The 24387-nt window shown below is 51.1% G+C and overlaps 1 protein-coding gene across 1 annotated transcript in view; it reads left to right on the forward strand.

The window, feature by feature from the left end:
• Nucleotides 1–24387, forward strand: part of LOXL2 (lysyl oxidase like 2) — a 102416-nt gene that overhangs the window by 37299 nt on the left and 40730 nt on the right. Inside the window, exons 4-5 of the mRNA XM_079926834.1 lie at nt 13117–13328; nt 21036–21258. Of these exons, the coding sequence (XP_079782960.1) occupies nt 13117–13328; nt 21036–21258 (435 nt within the window). The remainder of the gene's footprint in view (nt 1–13116; nt 13329–21035; nt 21259–24387) is intronic.

Below are 24387 nucleotides of genomic sequence, written 5' to 3' on the forward strand. Positions count from 1 at the left end.
TGTTGAGGTGCACAGACTTCTCATCGCAGTGGCTTCACTTGTTGCGGAGCACGGGCTCTAGGCGCGCGGGCTTCAGTACTCGTGGCACACGGGCTTAGTTGCTCTGCGGCATGTGGGATCTTCCTGGACCAGGGAACAAACCTGTGTCCCCTGCGTTTGCAGGCAGATTCTTAACCACTACGCCACCATGGAAGTCTCCAGAATCACTTTTAAAATGCACTGGCACCTCATCCCAGACCTCCTGAATGAGAGTCTCCCACTATGGGACCAGGTTATTATTTTTAAGCTCTCTCAGGTGATTCTGATGTTGCCAGCCTGACCCAAGTCAGCATTTGGGAATGGCAAAAGGGCTCGTGACCCTTCTACATTTATGGCTAAATTTCAGATTGATCTTTTCAACAAGTTCTCCAGCCAGAGAACAAAATGAACAAACATATAATGCAGTCGTCTTGTGTGCAACATATGTGGGGCTTAGGACAGGAAGATGAGGCAGCCAAGGCTCCCTCCTCGAGGGGACTCCAACCCCCAAGGGGATGTTGGATCTGCCATGAATCCAGGCCAAGGAGCCTTCACTGTGCTTTAGCCGCCAGCTGACCTCAGGACTAATGCTGAGGAGAGGTGACTCTTGAAATTGCCCTATTTGGTCTCCGGAGGAAGTTCTCCCCAGACTGTGGTCTTTACATTTTCCTCCCATGACTCAGTCTGTCCCAGTCTTTCTCATATGCTCCAGGAGCACACTGAGTATGCTGGGAACTGGTCCAAGCCTGCATAATAGTGTGGAAAAGGATTCCCAGCCTTCTCTCAGCTGGCAGCATGAGACCACACTCTTCAAATGCTGCTGTTTTATTTGGGATAACTAGAAGAGATGGTTGCAGAGTTGATGTACTTTATTTAGTCTTCCAGTTCCTGATGACAACTTTGCTTTACCATGAAGTTTATAATTTGGAGGGTGGACTTATCCAGTCCAGTTTCACATTTTCCATCGCCATTCTTTATAACCTCATATGAAATAATTAGCACCCACTCATATGTATCTCATCTTTCCAATGTTGGAAGCTCCAAAGGGCAGGGCTTACATCTAATTCACCATCATATCCAATAAAAATAATGCTGGGTACCTAACGGGAGCAATATCTCCAATTCCCAAATTTTCTTCTTCCCAGAAATGAAAACCAAAGATCATTATCCACTTGGGTGAAGAATATCCTAGGATAGGGCTTCCCTGGTGGCGCAGTGGTTGAGAGTCCGCCTGCTGATGCAGGGGACATGGGTTCGTGCCCCGGTCCGGAAGAATCCCACATGCCCTGGAGCCGGCTGGGCCCGTGAGCCATGGCCGCTGAGCCTGCGCGTCCGGAGCCTGTGCTCCGCAACGGGAGAGGCCACAGCAGTGAGAGGCCCGCGTACCGCAAAAAAAAAAAAAAAAGAATATCCTAGGATAAAATATCAAACTAAACAGTGATGAGAAATGCGGAGAAGCAAATCATTCCTTCATAGTATTGCCCTGCCTAATAGGACAGTGAACTTATGTGTGACATCTTTGAGGGTTTTTTTTGGCGGGGGGTGGTCCCCAGAAATTTTTTAGTAGTAATTGGATCTAACAGTATTATAATTCTACTGAACAAGTTAAATCAGGGATCTCTAAATTTTGGAATCCCAGTATTGATCAACTACAAATAAATATTAGTCCATATCTATCACCAATGACTGAGATGTTTCTTTCTAATGAACTGACCGTTACATTTCCGAAGTTCTGAAACGGCCAGCAGACCGTAGAAAGAGACTTCTTTAGGCTCCTGCTTGAAACCAACAGCTTCGGCAACCTGCTGGCCTTGGTTCAAGGCCAAATGTGTGACATTGTTAATGGGCTTTTGCTCATCCTACAACCTCAGGGTAATCCACATGGATCATCAAGCAAAGATCCAGGCTTCTGGGCATAAGAAAGCCACTGATAGCTTGAATCAAAGGAGAGTGGGCCAAAATGTTTGTGGGTTTTGGATTGGGAAAATGAGAAGGCTCATCTGTCACTAGAAAAAAAAAGATAATCGTTCTGGCAAAGGACTCTGTGAAGGGCACTTCAACAGAGAAATGTTTATGGAATAGCTCTATGGGCCAGTTCTACTGCTTAGCATTTAAGGGGGAAATAAGATGGGTCATAGAGAAAGCAGAACCTAATTGGGTGGAATAGGCTGAGAAATGACTGGGAAAAAATACGTTGGCGAGAACTTTCTTATTCTGGAAGGGCTGAGATTCTGTGATAGGAAAGCTTAGTATCTACCTACATTTGTTGGAGGCCTGCTGTACACACGTCATGGTCTGGGACGCCACCGGGGAAAGTAAACATGACCCTTGTCGTCCAGCCCTTATAACACAAGAAGACAAGATGCATGCCTCGGGGAAAGTTGGAAGATCTTTCCAAGGCAAGGAGCCTAGGTCCTAAATGAGTTGACAGTAGCCCAGAGAAGGCTAGCTGAGGGGAGTCTGGTTTAAAGGGCTGGATAACTTCTGCAACCTCTAAGCTTTGTATTTTCCTAGAAGGCCTCCCTCTTGCTGTTATACGAATCAGACTGGTTACCGTGGACCAGATCTACTAGAAGCTTTCCTGTCTAGCCAGGGATGCTGTGGAAATTTTCAGTTGACGAGTAGTCCCCTGTAATCTCTGCCCTTTGATATCTGCTAAAAGCAGGTCATCAACAGGCCTGGATCTCAGGGTGTCTGATGAGAACCTCGAAGAGTTACCAGAAGATTCTGCCATCCAGGAATTTGTGGCTCAAGCTCATGTGTACGGGTAGGGTTGGCCCGATGGGTAGGGAGCCACCCAGACCACCTACCAGGAATATTTGTGGGATGTGAGACGCTTCTCTGAAATACCTCGTGTAATAGCTGTGTCCGTAGCTTAAGTCATGCAGTCACTCGTCTTGGCTAGAGAAATGTCCCCTGTTAGATGTGTGTGGACCAGAGGAAGACATGTAGGTTTGGTGGACATGCAGCTAGCGGGGAGTCGTGACTCATGATACCCAGAACTGCTGATTAATTAGCGTGAACACAGTGGATGGTTTCTACTGGTGTAGCCCAGGGCTCCTCTCTGCCTTTCCACCATGTATCAGAAATTTGCGTGGAGATTAAAATGTATACTGATAATATTTATAGGAGACACAAAAACTAGGAGGGATTGCTGGGATAAAACATCATGGAGTGAGATTCAGAAAAACCTCAGGAGGTTGAAATAATAGACCCAAACTGGAACATGTTAGGGATGAATATAAGGTCCTATATCAAGGTTCACGGGGGGCGGGAGGCGGGAGCAGGGAATAGCTAAAGAGTAAAAGCCAGGGAAAGTGACTGAAAGCACCGATTATATTTAAAAGATCCCTGAAGGGAACCGGTTGCCTAAAAGCTCAGTACAAGCCAAAGGTATGGTATGGCTGCTAGAAGAGTGAATGTAAACTGATACACTGGGGGAAGACTTATTTCCCTAAACTCCTTGCTTTTTGGACCAAGAACTAAGTGCAGTTCTGGGGTCACCTCTTAACTGTGTCTCCCGGAGGAGGGACAAGCCGAGTGGAGACAGGTCTGGAAACCGCATCATATGAAGAAATGAAGATACTGTGTCAAGAAAAGAGATATGGGGTGGGGGGAGACATGTCCGTCCTCTTCAACTATTGAAGTGCTACCATGGAGAAGAGTGTGATTAATGCTAACTTCCAGAACTAAGATGGATGGGGAGGGATTGGGGTGTAGATTTCAGTTCCGTGTGAAAACTCTTGAAGGCTGAGTGATGGGGCTGCACATTTCAACACAGTCTGAAGACTCTACAACACAGGGGACGGGGCTTACCTGTTAGAGGTGAGCTCCTTGTCACTGGAGTAGCTCAAGCAGGAACTGGATGACCTCCTGCCAGGAATATCACGGCCAGATCCCTACATGGGAAGGACACAGGACGAGGTGATTACCAAGTTCTAAGATCCCTTGTTTCTCTGCATCTGTGAAAACGCACCCAGCCCACACAGGGGGTGCACACTAGCTGGCTATTGGCAGTGCCCACCATTGTGTGAATTGGGGTCATGCATCTTACACACACACAAACACACACACACACAGAGAAGGGATGCCAGCTACTGTGTGTGCTCTGGATCTCTCTCTACCGCTTCTCTGGCCCGTCATGACTTTGGCCTTGAAAGCAGACACTTCTCACCTGCACTCTTCCACATCAAAGTGAAAATTAAAGCCCCACTCCTCTCAACTTCCCCTGGTTGGGGGCCCATAAATTTAAAAGCAGCCAAGAGTGAAGTGTCAGGTAATACCTTCTCTGTATCTTGTGACCCCAGATATAAACAATTACGCTAGTGAAGGTCACGAAGACACCCCATCTCTTCTCACCCTTATTTTGAAAGGGTGAAGCCGGGTTCTATACTATGCACCCTCGTTGACGCCTGGAGACTGGGAACAGATCACAGACCATTATAGATGACCCTCACAGGCCTGTTCCTTCTCCGGAGCACACTGGAATTCCCCAAGCAGAGAGTGGAAGAAAACTGCATCAGTCTAGACCAAGTTCATCCCACTCCGGGATGCCAGAGGCATGAGTCACTAAACCCTGGGGCCTGAATGATGGAATTTCACTCAATGAGCTAACTCTGCTTCTGTGGATTCCTACATCTGCTTGGGGCATCCTCAGGGGCCCCTTGACACTTCATAAATTCCCTCCTAGAGGAGGGAAAAAGTGCCTCTTCTTCAGATGGATGACCCCACCTAAGGAGAGTTCACAGGTTGGGCCCCTGAGCTCCCTGTTGGCCAGAGCACAGAGCGAGTCCACTCTTTTCTTTAAGATGAGTGGGTTGAATTCAATCCCTTCCAGCTACGAAGTCTGTAATCCAGAGGGGCAGTGGTTTCTCCATCAGAATGGCACGGCACACACTCCTTCTGTAAGGGGGAAAATCAGATGATTTCTGGAAAAGTGCTTTGCAGACTATAAAGTGTTACAAGAGATTCTCCTTACCACTGATTCACCAACCTGGGTTCATTTCATCCAGAAAATTAACCGAGCAGGGTCTCCTTTCTCCCCTTCTCTGTGGTCTAAGTTTTAGACCCCAGAGTGGAAGGCAGGACCCCTGAGTCTGGGTCCCCTTGGAGGCTGAGACTTGAAGCTGCATGTCCAGAGGGGCTGACCCTTCTGGGGTCTCTGGGCACCTCACTGTAAAACAGCATTTTCTGCAGGAAAATGAGTCTTGGGCCAGTTCTCAAAACCTTCTTCAAAAGAGGGAAACAGGAGCAAATAATAAAATGTAAAATACTGTTAGTTTCAAGTGAATATATCTTTTTTAAACCTGGAAAACAGAGCTCCAACCGAAACTCCCTAGAGTTCAGAGGCTCTTAAATCAAGAGACTTTGTTTCCTGTCTGCGGCGGTGGACAAGTTGGAAAAAGCATTAGATAAGGAGAGATGACAAATCCAGATGCCCTTGTGCACAGCCCTCTCTGCACTGGCTCTTTTGCACATTGCTAAGTCATGTGCTCACAGAAAGGCTGGTGGCTGAGGCCCGTGGACTGTTAGGTCAGGGAACATAACGGGTTTTTCCTTTCCTCACCTTCTCACCCCACCTTCTTCTCTGCCCATTATTTTAAAGGCTCTTTTGCAAAAGCAGTTAACGTTCCCAGAGTTGATTGGAAATGCCCCGGCTGTGAGATTTAGGGGTGGCCTATCCCCCGAGTGGCCCCGGAGCCCCAATTTCTCCTTTGTGACAGCCGGCAGCCCAGGCAGTCTGGAGGGGCCAGGAGTGAGAGGATGAGGATGGAGCCAGGAGAAGGGTATTCACTTCCAACGGTGGGGAGAATCCGGTACCCCTCTCCTCTGCTCTCTCACCTCCTTCTGGAGGGGTGCTGAGACCTGAAAAAGCTCTTTCTTCTCTTAACCACAGGGATGGAGGCTGTTGTGAATTTTTTAAATTCCAGAAGTGCAGGTTTTTATGAGCCACAGTTAGCTGCTAAATGCTTCAAGCTTTTCCCCTCAGCAGCAGCCTTATCTCCCCAGCATCTGGGGAGGGGGCTCTTAGGGGTGGAGGCATGGCGCCTGAAAGGGAGTAATTAACTCTAGAAAGGTCCAAACACTTCCCGGCCAGGAGTTTCTCCACACACACACACACCCCGCCCCCAAGAGGACGTGCAGCAGGTTACACTGGGTGGTTTAAAGAAAGGGGGTCTGTTTTCATCTCTGTGGAGTTCAGAAGGCAGCGGTCCCTCCAAGCTAAATATAGCCCTGCTTCCCCCAAAGGCCACAAGGTAGCTGGCCGGCTTCCCTCTGTGGCAGGAGAGATGGTAGCAAGTGGGCAGTTTATGTCGGACCCTTTAGCAAGGGAGTAAAGGGCCACAATGGGAGCCCCCAGCGTCTCAATCCCCAGACTTGCCGAACTGTCGAGCTGGGCCATCGCATGTAGCTCTCCTGGGTTTTCTCTCCCAGCCTACGGAGAGCTTGGGCAGGAAGAGGTATTAGATCCTGTCTGGTGCTAACATTCCATGATTCTGTTTATTGAGAGCCTCTATGTGGTCTGGGCTCACCAGCCACCAACCACAAGGGGAACAAGAGAAGTAGTTCTAGGGTGACCTGTTTTCCCAACGAAAAATAGGTCACTGCATCTGAAAAGCAAAAGGGCGTTTATGCAGCTAACAGAACAGAATATTTGAAATTGTGCACATCCTGGCAGATCTGGGAACCCTATCCCTGGCCGGCGTGCTGTACACACAACCCTCTGAAAATTATAAATATTATAATTGTTTGCGAGTTGAAAGAGATAAGTAATGTTATACCCACTCATTAGATGAAATCGACGAATAAGTAGCCTTGTAATTTGTTATAGAAGAAATAAATAAATGGCGGTATGTACTCCAACATTGAACAGTGTGGACTGGATGGCAAATTCTGTGGCAGCTTGGAAAGGGAGAGGTTATAGAAGAAATAAATAAATGGCTTGAGATCAGTGGGAGGGAGGCTCTGTGGAAGAAGTAGGGGCTTGAGCTGGGCCGGGGAAAGCCCCTCTCTGCCCTGGTTGGGCAGATCGGTTCTGTAGGGTGGGGCTCCTGAGGTGACTGGGGTGAAGGTGGTGGCAAAGGGCCCAGGTGGTTCATTCGAGTCACCTCAGCCATGCTGGAGGGGTCAGCGACGACGCCTCCCCCCGGCCCCATCCCCGTGAGGCTGTTGCCAAGGCAGCTGGATGCCGTGTCCGTTCGTTCGTTCATCCACTACATTTTAATCGGGCAGCAGACGCTATGCTGGGCCCTGGGAATCAAGGGATCAATGAACTGAAAGGACAGTCTTGCCCTCCCCAGATTTGCTGCCCCACAGTGGAGAAAGACGATTTCCCAAGTCATTACTTTGTCACCCTGGTGATGGTTGCTGGGAGGAGAAGCAACAGGTCAGGTCCCCTACCTGGGAGCGTGGTGGACCGTTTGGCCAGGCCCACGGACTGCCTGGTTTGTGGCCTCAGCACCCCTGATGGGCCAGAGGGGCTGGTTGCGGGCGCAGATGTCCTTCCAGCTTCCTGCAGACAGCAGGTCTTGACTGTTCTCCAAAGAAGCAGCCTCTGTTACCCGCCCCACTGCTTTCAGGTTGGAAAATGAAACACAGAGCATCGGATTCTCCAGCAGCATTGCAAAGCTCTTGGTTTGTAGGAGGAGGGCCCAGACTGACTGCCGGCTTTTTCCTCTGGTGCCTCAGCATGACCTCAGTTCTCAAGCCATTCCCACCCCGACCCCCTCCGCCCAGACTGGTCTCCATCACAAAGAGCTGAGCCACAGAGATTGCTGCACTGCCTTCCCGCTTCCCTTTCATCTATGTAGCCGGTAGGAATCACTGGCTAGCAGTTTCTTAGGCTGTGAATTTCCGATTTGATCATCAAAAGGGGATAATTACAGTGTAGCCAGCTTCTTCCAGTACAACATGTCTTGTACTGTGATACCCACATAGCTAAACCATCTAAATGTGTACTGAGGGTCAGATCAGCTTTTAATTCAGTTTATAACTATTTATTAGCCTCAGATTTCAAGGGGAAAGGGGAGGGTGTTAAACAGCTCAGATGACAAGAGGTCGCATGGATAAAGTGCAGACAATCTCCTTGTCCATCGGTAAATCACACAAGTAGCGCTTATGCTGTGAAAAAAGGCAAGCCTCTCTGTTTATTTTGCACTAAACCCAGAATAAAGGGAGTCTTTATTACATTTTTGGCTGGAGAGCCCAACGTTTCTAGTTAAGCTGAATTCCCGTAACTGGATTTTTTTAAATGATTATTAGTTTGTTCCAAGAATATGTGAGGACCCACGATGTCTCGTGTCTGGCACTCGTTGCCATGGGGAATACAAGAATGAATAAAGCACAATTCTGTCCTTGAGAGACTCACAGTCCGATGAGGTGGCACGATGAAAAGACAGATGGTACAAGGCAGTCAGTAAAGGCCAAGAATGAATTGAGGGACCCAGGAAGCAAATGCTAGAGGAATAAAGGAGTCGAATCTATGTGGATGAGATATTTGGGGGAGGGACGTCCTGGGACGTCACAGCCCTCCACAGGTATTTTTCAAGCGATTGAATGAACCAGACTGTTCCCGAAGGTCAGGAGGATTCTGATCGGTAGAGAGGAAGGAAAAAAGGATTGCGGGGAGCAACTTGATGCTGGGGTTAAAAAAGTGATGTCAGCCTGGCACCTTGAGACTGGAGAAAGGGCACGGAGGGGATGAGGTGGGTCCCGTCAGGGAGGCTCTTGACTAGGAGCATAAGCCCTGGGAGAGCCACGGGAAGGTTTTGAGCCAAACCCACGAACGCACAGCGGTCAGCTGGGTGGATATGCCAGCCGTGTGTGAGATGGACTGGGTCAGCCATTCATCCGGACCGGGGAGACATACAGGGTCCCGTGAAATGACAGAATTGTGACGCTCTTCTCTTACTTCCACTACATTCCTGCCTGCACAGTAGAAGTGGGAATGAGAAGGTGACTGAAGGGTAGGAGAAGCACTTCTGGGGCAGAATGGGCCATAAGAGTGAGGAAGAGAGAGGGAGCAGAAGGCATGCGAGGCTTGAGGGCTGCAAGGGCGTCACCTTCCAGCCTGCAGGAAGGAAAGACCCAGGGCATCCTGGGTGTGTTTGGTTTGAGGTGCTGAGGAAGGTGCCAAGATGGCACCTGGGGAAACGGATCTCTATCTGGAAGGCCAGTTTCTAAAAATAGCCAGATAAAGAGAGCTAAGGGCTTTGAGAGCAAGATGCAGGAACCTGTTAGCTGTAGAGGGAAGGAGCTTGCTAAGTGAGCAGCGATTGTGCAGCGCTACCCAGTCGCGTGCTCTAGTTGGGATGACGGCGGACTAGTATATCTCCATCGTGGTGCTCCCACCTGACACCACTCCAAGGATGACTTCTCAGGTGGGAAGGCCTGAGCTGATAAATTATGTAATTAATTATGTAATTAAATTACGACTTCTAGAGGAAAGGAAGGGGGAGAGTTGGGCTAAGATCTGACCCTTGCAAATGTGCCCTCCCCGGGAGGCCACGAGCTTCGTGCTGACTTTCAGAGAAATTGTGAAGTGCGTTCTTAGAGGCTGGGCTGCTTGCCTCGCCTCCCCCTGTGTCTTTCTCTGATGCAATCTCCAACTAGACTTTCAAAACTGGTGATTTTTCCTCATTGGCGACAGCCCCAGGCTGTCACATTGTGGAATTTGCAGTTCATTCACAGATGCGGCAAATGTGAAATGCCATTCAAGCACAAAACTGGGAGCGCAGCCCTGGTGCTTCTTCACTAGCCCTTCTTTCCACCACCCCACTAGTTAAGGCAGGGCAGGGCATGGCCTCAGGGCACCTTTATTTTCCCCTTTGGAAGCCTCACTCCCGGGGGATAGGATGAGTTTTGCGTAGGACAAGCCCGGAAGGTTCTGTGAATTCCTTGGAGGGAAGCCTTTTGGAGAGCCCAGTGAACTATTGCCTCAGGCAAGAGGACCAGCATTCAGACTTTCATTTGAATTTTAAAAAGTGCCAGGTGCATTGCTGGCTTCTGGGCTATTGGGCTTCAGGTAAAACTCACAAGTGTAGAGAGACTTTTGTTAGAAAAGAAAAACGTGTATATGTTTTAGTGTTTCAAATCTTCACTTCTCTTCTGAAGTTGAACTTCTGGGGAAAAAAAAAGTCCTAAGACTTGCGGTTATGGAAGGGATTCCACAGCAGTGAGGTCAGGAGGGCCGTTCTGTGTATACGTGTGTGTTTTCCTACACAGAGGTCTCTGAGCAGTCCAAGTGAGCTCCTTAGCCAGCAGCAACCCCTGAATGTGTGCCATGGAGGGTTTCCCTGCCACCCCCTGGCCTGAGTCCAAGGGCAGCTGGGAGGTGGCTCTCTCCCCTCACGTACACTCTTGCCTGACTCACGGCTCCTCCGGGCGGGTCGCAGGGTGGACTTCACGTATCAACTTCGAATGGGCAGAGCCCAAAGGGAGCCCCCCTAGAAGGCTGAGCCCCAGGCCCTGCCCCGTGTGGATCAACTCAATACCGGGCAAGGGATGGGGCGAGGGCGGGAGGGTGAGGACCGTACAGAGGCCCGGGGTTACGAGCCTGGGGCACGGGCTTGGAGTCAGAATTTGGTTTTCATCCTTGTTTATCTGCTTCTTGGCTCTGTGAACTTGGAGAAGGTGCAAAACCTCACCAAGTTTCCTCGTTTTTCACCTGTAGCACGGGCATACCATTGGCCCTCTCACCGGTTGCCATGGGAATTGAGGAAGGAAATGAATGTAAAGTTCTGAGTGCGGAGTCTGACGTGTAATTGGCTCGTATTTGATAAATGAGAGCCCTCATAGTCGTTATGATTCAGAGCAGAGGGCCCCAGGATTGGGGTGTAAGGAGGAGGCTGGCAGGGCCCGTGGAGGTGAGAGACCGTATTTTCTGGAATGAATGAATGAATGAATGAGGTGGATTTGAGCCCAAGAGGATGGGAAGGAATTGGTTCTGTGGAGGGAGAAGAGGAGAAGGAATGGCAAATGTGATGCTTGCCTGACTGCTCTCCCAGGGCTTTGGAGGAAAACTCTCTGCATCCTCCTCCGCCACATATGCACAGACATACACTCCACACAACGCAGAGACACACAGCCCTGTCACTTGCACATCATCCTGCACACGGACACACACGAGCAGTGCACTCTCACAGAGACACATAGACAGACACAGACACGTGCAGAGACACACACACACAGACATACTCGTGACACTCAGACACACACACTCATACACACACACTCACATGCAGTGAGTCAGTGGGAGAACAAGGACAGTGACATCAGTTCTAGCGCTTTCTCTTCTTTGAGCCTCATTTCCCACATCCGAGAGCCCACCGGGCTTGCCCACCGGGCTTGCCCACCAGTCATACTTCTGCTGAGGGGATGCTGACCTGAATCAAGACAAGGGTCTGCTGAGCACCACCCGTCCCCCCGCCCCGCCCCGCCCCCAGGGCTTCCTCCCTCTGGGTTCACACTCCATATCTCCCCTTAGTGAGGCTGCGCTGATGCTCTATGGGGGCGGGGTGGTGGTGGGGAGAGAGGCCAGGGGTGGGGGGAAGTGGAGGACGCAGGGGCGGGGGAGGATCTGTGAATTTAATAAAGTCAGCCTAGCCTGCTTGCCCCGTGAAGCCGCAGGGCTGATGCCACGGTGGTAACTTTCCTTCTGGGCGTCACGTGTTCCTTACATGCTGGAATTCCAGCCTGGCCTCCCGAGGTGGGAGGACAGAGGAGGGAGCTGGCCCACGGGCCAGTGTAGACCTCAGGCCCTTTCTTGCTCACCCACATCCATGTGTCTTGGTGGCACGGGTCCTGTGGCCTGAATGGGGGCTGTAAAGGATCCAGGATGCAGGCAGGCAAACATCAGGCAAACATAATCCTGCCACTGGCGGCTTTCCTTCCGCTCTGCATGGACAGGAACCAGGGCCAAATGCCACCACTCCTGGCCCACATACTTTCTGCTGCCTCGCAGGACTGGGGAAGCAGGGCCTGGCTTTGCACCCTGAAGCCAGTGGCAAGGAGACCTGAATCCCTGGGCACCCAAATAATGGTCCTGTTCAAACTCCTGGTTCATTTGCATCCTGGCTGGACGGGGGGTTTGGGCACTCGGGTCGCCGGGTTCCTCTCTGCCAGCACCCCTGCCCGGCCCCACCTGGCCCAGCTCACAGAGCATCTCACGCTGCACCTCGGGTGCTCCCTGCCTCTACGTGGTCTTGGGGAGATCCCTGGAGTCAGCCAATTTTCTTATCTGGAAAATGGGGATGACAATAGCTGTAACGACCTCATTCTGTTGGGGCAGAAAGAAGAGGGGCTGGAAGTGAGAGATTCTGGAGATCCCATAGTGTTTGGGGGCAGATTGCGTGAGCCTTGGAAAAACATAAAAGAGGTATCACTGGAAATCCCAGGTAGGCCCGCGTTCCTCCACCCACCCTGGCTTCTCGGGGCCCCCTATCCAACCAAATCCCCGGGGCTCGGGTGTGGGCTTGGGGCAGGGACACTGCAGCTCAGTGTCAGGGGTTGGGGAGGGGAGCCCACCCTCGACCCGCAGCCGCCCTCCCCTTCTCTCCTGGGATTTTCGCCCTAAAGATTGCCAACCTGGGGGCTATGAGGTAGTGTGCAAGATGGCCCCACCAGCCTCAGTGTATCTGAGTCTCATTTGCCTGAAACTTCAGTGTTACTGAAGGATTAGTGGGGAGACACACACACTCACTCCCACGCATGCATACATATGCTTTGGAGTACAATGCAAGCATCCAAGTTATCTTTACTATAGAGCATGAAATTCAAGGAACACGGTCTCTCTTCTGCTCTCGTTTTGAGACCCCTGCAGGAGGCTGCTGCCCTCTGCTGTTTTTGATAAGACAGAGGAGGAGCGTTGGGGTCCTCTGAGTCTCTGATTGCCCAGGTCACACCTGCTCCCCTCCTCCAGTCCCCTCAGCCAGACTGTCTCCCACGCACACGTGCTGTGTGCTCGCGGAGAGCGCCCAGGGACCCCCGAGGGCCCGAGGGGAGAGGCAGGGGGGCCAGCAGAGCGCCCGGTCTGCCGTCACCTCTCCACGGCCAGACCAGGAAAGTAACCCCTCTCCTTCCACGCCTCCTCCCTCCCAGAACATGAATATCCAGGTGGAGGACATCCGGATCCGAGCCATCCTCTCCGCCTACCGCAGGCGCACCCCAGTGACGGAGGGCTACGTGGAGGTGAAGGAGGGCAAGACGTGGAAGCAGATCTGCGACAGGCACTGGACAGCCAAGAACTCCCGCGTGGTCTGCGGCATGTTTGGCTTCCCCGGGGAGAAGAGCTACAACGCCAAAGTGTACAAGTAAGGAGGCTGCGGGGAGTGCAGCTGGCTGGGCTCTGGCCCTGCCTTGTTGTAGAGTTAGCTCTGCAGTGGCCTGGGCCGCTGCTGTCTCCCCAGCAGGTGATTATTCTGAGCAATCTGGGCCTTGCAGCAACTGTTAGGAAATTGAGAAACCGATCGATTTGATTCGGTTCTATCCATCCCGAGTAAATCTTGCAATGCTGTTAGGATTTCCAAAGCTAATATCTCCCAGGGGGAGAAAGAGTGGCTCATAAGGAGACTTAGAGTAATTTGCCTGAGGGGGTGTCCAGGGAGGGGTTTTCAGCTCAGGGCAGGCTGGTGTATTGGCTGGTTGTGGGGTCTTCCTAGTTCCTCTAATAAGGATAATAATCGGCTTTGCTGAGTGCTTACTCCATGCCAGGCAGCTCTGTGTTTAGTCTCTTAAGCTTCACAACACTAGGAAGCAGGGATCTATTTCAGAGTCAAGGGAATGAAGTCGGAGAGGGGTGATAAATCTCGGAAGTGGCTGGGACTTCCCTGGCGGTCCAGCGGTTAAGACTGCGCTTCCACTGCGGGGGGCGTGGATTCGATCCCTGGTCCGGGAACTAAGATCCCACATGCCGTGCGGCGTGGCCAAAAAAAAAAAAAAAAAAAAACCTAGGAAGTGGCAGATCCAGGATCCAAACCCAGGTCTCCAGCGACAGGGTCCACACTCCTCAAGAGTGCAGACTCACTACCTCTTTCCTTTCAAGCCAAGGAGAGAGGTGGCTTCCAAGCCGGCAGACAGGGGTCCCAGCCCCAGCTCTTCTTCCAGATCCCTAGGGTCAGTGTAGGCTGCATCCCTCCCTGGGCTCGTCCTGGCTGCCTCCGGTCAGAGCCCCCGGTCCACCAGGAGGGTGAGTGCTTGGAGGCAAGCTGCCCGGCTGGGCAGGTAAGCATGGTGGTGATTCCTACCCCCGGCGGCCCTCAGACATGGCCCAGACCTTCCTGTTTGCACAGGGTGGGATGGGGGCATGCAGGGTGGTCCCCATCTTCTAAACAGTTTGGAGAAGTCCCTTCAGCTGGCCAGCTCCTTCCCTGGAGACACTTTCTCAGCTTTTCCTTCCCATTGGAGCCAAGAAAAGCAAATCCCCTCCCCTGACAGGCCTCCTACCTGCTGGACACACCAGAGCGCCCAGCCTGTCATAGGTCTGAGTCCAGTCCCGGGAGCCGGAAGGCTGCCATGAGCCCTGCCCGGAGCAGGATGGGGTGCCTGAGGCCAGGCAGCACGTGGCTTGTTCAGAGGGCATTTGAAAGCTACCTCCTGAACTGCGGATGGACCGGAGTCCTCTTCTGGCTTTTGAGGAAGGATCTCAGATCTCAGGTCTGTTTTGGCAGCTGGGCCTCACATGATCCTCTCACGAGCTGGGTTTGAAAACCCCCTCCCTGTTCCTCCTACAGTGTGTCTGTGGCTTTGCTTTTTCAAATGCGGGCAGGAAAAAGGCTGCTAAGTCTGGGAGGCATCCAAGGTGGTGGGAGGTGAGCTGTACTCTCAGCTGAGATGGGAGATGATTAGCAGACACTGGAAACTAGCTCCTGGTCCAGCGCTCTCACTGGAGATGGTGTAGAGGGGCGGGGCTGGGGGGATGGGAGGGCGGCTAGGCTGAAACCTTCTCCGTCTCAGCTTGTAGATATCTGATGTGGTATGTTAGTCCCTGGGACGCAGCTGACATTTGGGCCCCAAAAGAGAGAAGCGTGTTGGGGAGAGTTTCCGTGCTTCGGTGGTGCTGTTAGGGATTGAGATGGTAGCTGGTGGGAGGAAGCTGTTAGCGAAAAGCGGTGCCTCCCAGGGCATGTGGGGTCCTCAGAGGTCACCCGGCCCAAGCCCTCAGGCTGCACAGGAGGAGACCCAGGCCTGAAGGGCAGTGGGGTCGGGGGTCACAAAGCCACTCCTGCCAGAGATGCAGGGCAGCCCGGGCAGGTCTGCTCCAGGGAGAGCTCTCCACACTGCTACCTCCACCCTCAGACCTGCTTCTGCTTTGCTCCACCCTAGAGGCGGGGTCACACTGCACAGGCCGCCACCACCGGCTGGCTGGTAAGTCTGAGAACTGGGGCATCACTGGCCTGGAGACAGGGGTATCTGTGAGCCCTGCTCAGAGACTGAGGACAACAGAGGCCTGGGAGCCAGAGTAGGGGCCACACCCTGCATGGTCCCTGCATCTGGGCCTTCTGGTAGCATCTTTCCCCACCTCCCTTTCACCTTTTCTGCAGCAGCCTGTCTGTCGCTGCTGTTGCTGACCACACCCCCAAGGCAGGTCATGTGGTCTCCCAGGGAGGCCCTTCACCCCAGGAAGGAAATTGTTTTCAAAGTAATTCTATCTGGGGTGGGGTTAGTAGTCTCCAGGCATCCACCAGGCCCCTAAGGGACTTTGCAGCCTTGGAAATTCACCTGGGCAGCATGTATGGCCTCTCCACCCTGCCTTCCTCTGCTAACCTGCAGGTCTGGTGGCCTTAGAATTATCCCCAAGGCCGGGACTGCAGCTCTTCATCAGAACCTCTGCTGGCCATCCAGCCTCGACACCCCCGGCCAAGTCAGAAGAGTCTGGTGGGGTTGCCTGCAGGTCCCCCAGAGGCCTCTGCACTCACAGGCTCTCCCCAGAGTGAAGTCAGGGGCTCTCACCAAGGGCTGCTTTGCCATGGGCTGACTCCTATGCTGGACTGGGAAGCTGTGCATATACCTCAAAATTGATAAAGTTGAAGCTTCAGGGCCCCATCCCCGGGGCCAGGAACATTTTGTAGTCATTTTCTTTTTCTTAAAGCAGGATCGCAATATTGATGTTGATTTATGGATACGAGCTTACTGAGCAGAGATTCTGCATCTAATGTTGCATCTTGTGAGTTAGGAAGAGCTCTAAGACTTTGGTGAGTTGGCTGAAACAGGGACCAAAAGGAGGCCCTCCACAGCAGATTATAGAAATGCCGGATCCACTTTGGTTTCACGTAGAGAAAGGGGTTCAGAGGCTTGGGGAGACTGGAATGTTGGAGTGGATTTGTCATCTAAGACCTACTCTCCCAGAGAGTCCAGAAGACAGACTTCTCACCATGACCGTGAGGAATAAGTGTGTGAGGGGAACCCTGGCGTTCTTAAGAGCTCCCTGATTGCTCTTCTCTGTAAGCCAGACCTCAGGGTGGGAGCTGCAGTCACCGCAGGTTGGGAAACCTAAACGCAATGCGGGTAATTGGATCAGGGGCGGCAGGGGCCAAGTGACAGCATTCAACGCCAAAGGCAAGGTGGGCGTGGCTACTGAATGACCAGCAGATCTGACTCCTGCAGACCTGTGGTATTGACCAGTTGATCTAGTTGGCTGGATCGTGGTGTTCCTAGAAGTGAAATAGGAAGCCTCCTCAATTCCGTTTTTTGGGCGGGGGGCACACCGTGAGTCTTGTGGAATTTGAGTTCCCCGGCCAGGGATTGAATCCTGGCCCTCGGCAGTGAGAGCACGGAGTCCTAACCACTAGAACGCCAGGGAAGTCCCTACTCCATTCTTGATGTGTCAGAGCAGAAGAGTTCTAGGTCAAGAGAACAAAACTCTAACCTGAATCATAAAAGCAGGCCTGGCCTCTCAAACAATATCCAGACTTGAGCCAGTTTACAGACCCAGAAGCCCTTGAATGAAGAGGAGGCCAGGTCCCCTTGAAGAAGGACTGTGGCATGCTGCCAAAAATGTATACTGTTAATCATTGGCCCAGCCTTCTCCAAAGGAGATCACTGTATGTTGGGCGCAAGGAAATAATCAGAACCTTCAGGAACCACCGGACACGGGCTCTGAACTGACACTGATTCCAGGGGCCCAAACATCCCTGGGGCCCACAGTCAGAGTATGGACGTCGGGTGATCAATGGAGTTTGGCCTCAGGTCCACTCATAGTGAGCCCAGTGGGCCCCTGAACCCATCCGGTGGTTATTTCCCTAGGTCCAAAATGCACAATTGGAATAGACATAATCACATAGCAGGCAGAATTCCTACGAAGTCTGGCTTCCTCCTTGGCTGGAGGAGAGCCAGGAGGACTTCTCATTTTTTAGTTGAATCAGTTCAGCTCAGTGTTCTTCTAGCCACCCAGCCATCGGGCTAGATACCTCTTTCTTAAGTAGGCTTCCCGCTTGGCCAACGGCTGTCCTGTAACTCCAGTCGCTCACCAATCAGCAGGCCTGGAGCGGGCTGTCCACGCATCCTCCCCAGCGCCTCATATCTGCATCCCCGTATATCTGCATCCCGGGGGGCCTGTGGGAGTGAATCATGGGGGCGGGGTGGGCTCTGGTGGTGGAAGCCTGTGGAGGATCATGGGCAAGTTCCTGTGAGCTGATGTAAGAGGGCAGTGGGGCTGTCTGGGGAGGAAGGAGCAGCTCTGTGTCTGCCGAGGGTGCTTCGCTCTATATTAAGAGCTCAGTACATCTGTTCCTGGGAGAAGCTTGTGGTCATGGAAATCTGGGAGCTAGAAGATGTTCCAGTCCAGTGGGATCTGACCACTCCTTGTGCAGCTGACATCCCCTGGGTGTATTTGCTCACTCAATGGTAGGGGTGTCATAGCAAGCTGTAACCGCCCCCCACCCCTGCCACCGAGTGCGTTCTCCAGTCTGACGTGGGAGTGTCATGGGAAAGAAGCTGGAGGCTGTGTCCTCAAGTGCAGGGCCCTTCCAGGGAGTGGGGAGGGGCAGTGGCTCTTGGAATTATTAACAGTCCTCCTATGTAGTCCTGTGCTCTGTCTGTAGCTATGTTGAGCACACATCCTGAATTTTCCAAGACAGTCCTTCTTTCAAAAAAATAAAATTGGGTGACGGGGGCCTCTCCGCGTGGCTTGTGGGATCTTAGTTCCCTAACCAGGGATTGAACCTGGGCCACGGCAGTGAAAGCACCGAGTCCTAACTACTGGACCGCCAAGGAACTCCCAAGACAGTCCTTTTTTTTTTTTCAAAGATTCTGTGTCATTGCACCCACAGGTACAGTAGAATTACTACCAGTAGCAATTTTTGATTAAGGAAAGATATCAGCAGCATCTGTAGGGTTTTTCCTTCCTCTTTGTTCATATCCCATTCACTCTGAAACAAAGCAGAAACTTCCAGGGCTGCTGGACCAGCAGGGACAGGACCCTGCTTCTGCCCATCTGGGGCCAACTTGCCCTGGACGGCCCCTCCTCTGAGCAGTCCGGCAGTGATGCTGTCCAGCTCTCCCTGGCATCTCACTGGATTCTGCCAATCAGGGATGAGCACATAGACCCCAAGACCTGGGACAGCATGAGAGGACAGGGTGTCCTCCCCACCCTCCTCCTTTTCGAATCCCGCCATCATTCAAGGCCCAGTTCAAACCTACTCTTCCTTGAAGTCGTCCACCATCTCTCTTCTCTCATCTTTCTTTTTTTCCTTTAACCGGTACAGTTTTTATTTATTTATTTGATAGACACTTAGGCAGCCCTTCCAAGTGCTGGGCACTGTGGTTAAGTGCTTTATAAGAATTAACTCATTTAACTATCCTAGCAATCTGATGAAGTAGATCCCTCTGCTACATCTGATCTGGAGATGGGGAAACTGAGGCACAGTGACCTTTCTGTTAAGCAATTCATTACCTACTGGTTGGTTATCATTTTAGAAAAAACTTTGACTCACCTTGATCCGTATTCTGCCTTCCAAAAAACAAAACCATAAAAACACACAACGCAGGCTAAGAGCTTACCTAGGATATGCTATGGAGACAACCTCAGCCTCACTGACTCCTGGGTGAAGAATTTTTTTTTAAAGGCTATAGATGGTAATTTAATAATGATAAAGGGGTTAACTCATCAAGAGGACATAACAATCTGAAACGTTTATGCACCAAATAACAGCTCTTCAAAATACACGAAGTAGAAACCGACAGAACTGCAAGGAGAAATAGACAAACCCACAATCATAGCTGGTGATTTCAGTTCTACTCTCTCAATAATGCATAGAACAAGTAAGGATATAGAAGACCTAAACAACGCTATCACCCAATTTGACCTATTTGGCTTTCAGAGAACACTCCACTCAACAACAGCACTATGCAAAATTTTTTCAAGTACACATTCAAACAAAACATAGCCTAGCTGGAGCATAAAATAAGCCTGGACCATAAATTATGTCTCAATAAATTTAAAATGATTCAAGTCATACAAAGCGTATTCTGTGAACATGATGGAATTATGTTAGAAATCAATAACAGAAAGATATCTAGAAAATTCCCAAGTACTGGAAACTGTATGCCCAGTTCTAAATAACCCTTCTGTCCTAAAGGTAATCAAAAGGTAAATTAAAAAGTATTTTGGCCTGAATTAAAATGAAAACACAGTATCTCAAAATATGTGGAATATAGCTAAAGTAGTACTTAGAGGGAAATGTATACTCCTGTACTGGAAAAGAAGAAAGGTATCAAATCAATGACATCAGCTTTCACTCTAAGAAACTAGAAAAAGAAGAGCAGATCAAACTGGGTGAAGATTTGATGTGGTCTGTGGCTGCGTTTCATCACCATTATAATTTCCATGACGAAACCAAGTCTACTTTGATTCAGCAGAGGGGGTAATTTAAGTCTCTTCTCATTGCTTCTCGTTGGAGTCACATCTTTAATTTTTTCTATCAGTGGGAGAGAGTTTTACACGCAAATTGTCCTGCTAATTGACAAAGGGAAATAAAGGCAGGGGACAACAAGACAGCATGCTGAAGATATCTGAAGAATTTGGGTGACCAACCCTTCTGATTGCCCAGGACTGAGGGGTTTCCTGGGACCAGGGGTCCCATCTCTTTTATTTATTTATTCATCTATTGACGTATAGTTGATTTACAATATTGTGTTAGTTTCAGGTGTACAACGAAGTGGTTCAGTTATATATATATTCTTTTATATATATTTATATATAACTTTTCTTTTCTTCATATATACATATAAAACTGAAGATTATTTTCCATTATAGGTTATTACAGCATACTGAATATAGTTCCCTGTGCTATACAGTAGGTCCTTGTTTTTTATCTACTTTATATATAGTCGTGTGTATCTGTTAATCCCAAATCGTAATTTATCCCTCCCCCCTTGCCCCTTTGGTAGCCATAAGTTTGTTTTCTATGTCCGTTGAGTCTGTTTCTGTTTTGTATATGAGTTCATTTGTATTATTTGTTTAGATTCCACATATAAGTGATACCATATAATATTGGGTTGGCCAAAAATTTCGTTTGGGTTTTTCCATAACATCTTGTCTTTTTCTGTCTGACTTACTTCACTTAGTATGGTAATCTCTAGGTCCATCCATGTTGCTGCAAATGGCAATATGTCATTCTTTTTTTATGGCTAATATTCCATTGTATTTGTCTCTCTTAGATCCCTTTCTGCATTTTGTATTTGTAGACCTTAGTATTATCTCACTACACTCGGTTAGTCCCTTGTCTTCTAGAATGTGAGCTTCCTGTGGGCAGGAGGCCACCACTGCCCTTCCGGGTCCTGCTCCGCAGTGCCCAGCGCGGGCCCAGCATGACCAAGTGTTCAGTGAGTGCTGGCAGGTGCACCCTGCAGAGCTCTGTCTGGAGTAGGACTGAATCCCAAGAGCAGGGACCGTGCCTCTCTGGTTCCACCACCAGATCCCCAGCAGCTGGCACAATGGCTGGTCCAGTGCCCAGTTGTGGAAGAAGGGAGGGGTGGGCACCATGATGCCTTGGTCACCTGCCCTGTCTTACCTTCTGCAGAATGTTTGCCGCCCGCAAGAAGCAGCGCTATTGGCCGTTCTCCATGGACTGCACAGGCACGGAGGCCCACATCTCCAGCTGCAGGCTGGGTCCTCAGGTGTCGCTGGACCCCGTCAAGAATGTCACCTGTGAGAACGGGCTGCCGGCCGTGGTGAGTTGTGTGCCTGGCCAGGTCTTCAGCCCTGATGGACCCTCAAGATTCCGGAAAGCCTACAAGCCAGAGGTGAGGATGGGGCAGGTGATTTGGCCACTTGGCACCTGAGGGGGAGGTCTGGTGGTTAAGGGAGCAGAGAGGGACCCCCAAGAGACAGCAAGGAAACGAAGACCACTTTTCTAGAGGGCAGGAAGGCAGAGGACACCCGTCAGGGCCAGCCTCTCCGATAGATGCCACCTCTAGGGTGTGACAAGAAGCTGAGCCCCTGCCCCTAATCATTAACACCCCTATCTGTCCTTCCACTACTGCTCTATTCTGAGCCCAGCGTCCCCTTTGTGGGGGACAGATACACTGGAGAGGAACGTGACTCATTACTGACGTCACAGGCTCCATGTGGACCGCATGAAGGGTGGGGGTGGCCACCTGGGGCTCCTGCACAATTCCCAGAGGAATCAAGCATCCTGGAGCCTTTGGAAAAACGATCCAACCGTCAAAAGCACTTGAAATCAGCAACTTTCCAACGAGCTTTGGCTTATTCTGCAACAGGAAGGGTCACCATTTTTAAAAGCTGTCACCGTGATAGTAAATGGAAACGTGCCATCCCCACGTCTGGGTTATCTGTACTCGTTATCACGTTATACGTTTGTGAACCAGCCAGTGTGTGTGTGTGTGTGGGTGTATTCAAGAGATGTCAGTGTACGTCTGTTCACATCAATTACATCCCCGCTTCAACTGGCTGATTCCTTAGGACAAGCGAACTAGCCCAACCATTGGCAGGCTTGACACATCCTCTGAAGACGAGAAAGTGCACTATTCTGTCTTCCCCTGACAATCATTAGGCAGCTTTTCTATTTCCTACGTTCCTCTTTTCATATATCCACAAAGTGTCTCTGTGATTTGCATACTCTGAAAACTGCTAATACGGGCCGGTGGGTGGGAAGAGCACCTGGAAAGAGCAGAGGGATGGTTAGGAAAGAGAGCTAATCATTTAGTAGGGACTGATTCCCTGTATCAGACGAAACCGAATTACTTGGCAATCGGTCCCCTGGGCCAGGACAGGTTCCAAGTCAGCTCCGACCACATTAGGGGTAAGACGAGAGAGTAAACTCTGAAGGGGGCAGATGGTGTGTCAGGCGGGTCCAGGTAGGGGGGATGGAGTGGAAGGCAGGAGTAGCAACCCCTCCCCAAGCCGAGGCAGCCTCATTCCGTGTCTACTGTCCCTTCTCAATGTCTCTCCCGCTATCTACCCCCCTGCCCTCTCCAATCTCTCCTGTCCATCAACATCTAATGACCTGCTCTTGGACAGGGGCTGATAACACTCTTCCAGTGGGATCCACAAACCCGGGCAGGAGCCAATAAGCCACACTGGGTGCCCCCTCCCAGGCTGGGGTGGCATATTTGGACAAAAGAAGAACCCTTAAACAAAAGGAGCGAGTGAACACAGCGAGCCCAGGCATCAACCGGAGGGTGTGGGAACTCTTTGGGGTGTCTTCCTGGCACTTCCGTCCGGAAGCCAGCCCCGTCCCCCCTCCGTCCCCACCAGGGCCTCCAAACTGCAGAGACCTGACCACACATCACACGTGTGCAGCCAGGCCACAGAGGCATGCCTGCAGCCCCTCACTTCCCTCCCACTGCCACGTGCTTTGACAGCCACATCCTTTCTACAGCCTCAGCCTGAGCCCCTGAGCTTTCCTCATGTGTCATCCAGAATACCATGTCCTACTGTTTTGGAATTCCTCTTACTGTGTGGTTGAAAGCAAAGGAATCAAACTCATACCAAACCAGTTCCAAAAAAAAGAGCAAGAAAGGCTTACATCACATTTTCCCTTGGTTTCTTTCTTTCCTCCAGGGCCAGCTGACTCATCCTGGCCTCTGCCAGATAGGGTAAGGTTATCTGGGACTCTGCCTTACGCCTGAGTCACGGATGGCCCGCTCCATGGGAAGGGGACCCTGACATCCAGCTAGAGAGCTTAGGAAAGGAAATGGGGGAAGGGAGAGGTCACAGTTCTGCAACAGTCAGGGGCTGGGGCCAGCAGTTGTATTTGTCTTGTTTTCTAAAGCTAGACTAAAGTTTCTCGAAGCCAGTGTGGGTTTTGCACCCCTCCCTGTCCCTCTTTTCTTCTCCCTCTAGTGCCAGGGTCTGTCCCTGAGGTCTGTAAATCTGGGTGGGGACCTTGGCTGGAGGTTGGAGACACAGGCTCTTGTTTGATGCCTTGGCCCTCGAGATGACTGCTGTATGTTAATGCTTGAAAACACCACCTCCAGCCAGGGCTGCCTCGTCCAGACCATCAGTGGGTGCGATGAAGGGCGTCCGGGGCTGTGGACTGCACAGGCCAGAGTAGAACAATGACTCTGGTCTGATCCAACACACATAGAAGGGCTGCACAGTCACCCCTTACTCCTTCTGTATTGAATCAAATGGCATCAGCAATAACTCAGAGCCTCACAGCCTTCTGAGTTCCCCACCCCAGCGCACACACACACACACACACACACACGCACACGCACACACACACACACACACACACACATGCACAGAAACGGATGCAAAGCAGGATATGTGGGCAGATGGAGTCAAATGACCCGTCTCCCATCTTGTAAGGTGTAATCCAACGGGATTAAGATGCTGCTGGAGAGTAGGTCTTACTCCTGTGCAATTAAATAAGCCCCATAAGGTGCTAAGGCTTCCAGGCTGTCAGTGAGCAAGTAGGCATAACTAAACTATAACCACCTACTCTCTGCATATCTGGTGGGGCTGCATCTTCTGAAGAGTTGGGCTGATCTAGACGTGGAGTAGAATCGGAGTGGCGGAGCCGGAGTGGTGACTGGTCACGAGCCCAGCTGCAGGACCGATGTGGGACGTCACCAGTGGGAGGCTCCCCACCCCCTTGCCACGGCCCATCCCCAAGTCTTGGCCGCCTCAGTGGGGCCCCGCCCGCTCACTCTCCGTCTTCTCTCTCCTGCCTCTCATCCGCCTGCAGAGCAGGATCCTTGTGGTTGGTCCGTTTAGCGCCCTGGAATCTCCCCCGGGGCTAGACCACAGCTCGCTGTTACAAGCAGGATAGAATTATGATCCATTTGGAGTCTGCAGACTTTGGGGGTAGGAGGTTCTTTCTGTAGCTCTGAAGCTTGAGCTTCTGGAGTGAGGGGGTGGAGGGAAGTGTTGGTGTTAAGGTCGTCGAGCAAGTATGGGGTGGG

The sequence above is a fragment of the Stenella coeruleoalba genome, assembly GCF_951394435.1.
Source record: "Stenella coeruleoalba genome assembly, chromosome: 7".
Classification (NCBI taxonomy): domain Eukaryota; kingdom Metazoa; phylum Chordata; class Mammalia; order Artiodactyla; family Delphinidae; genus Stenella; species Stenella coeruleoalba.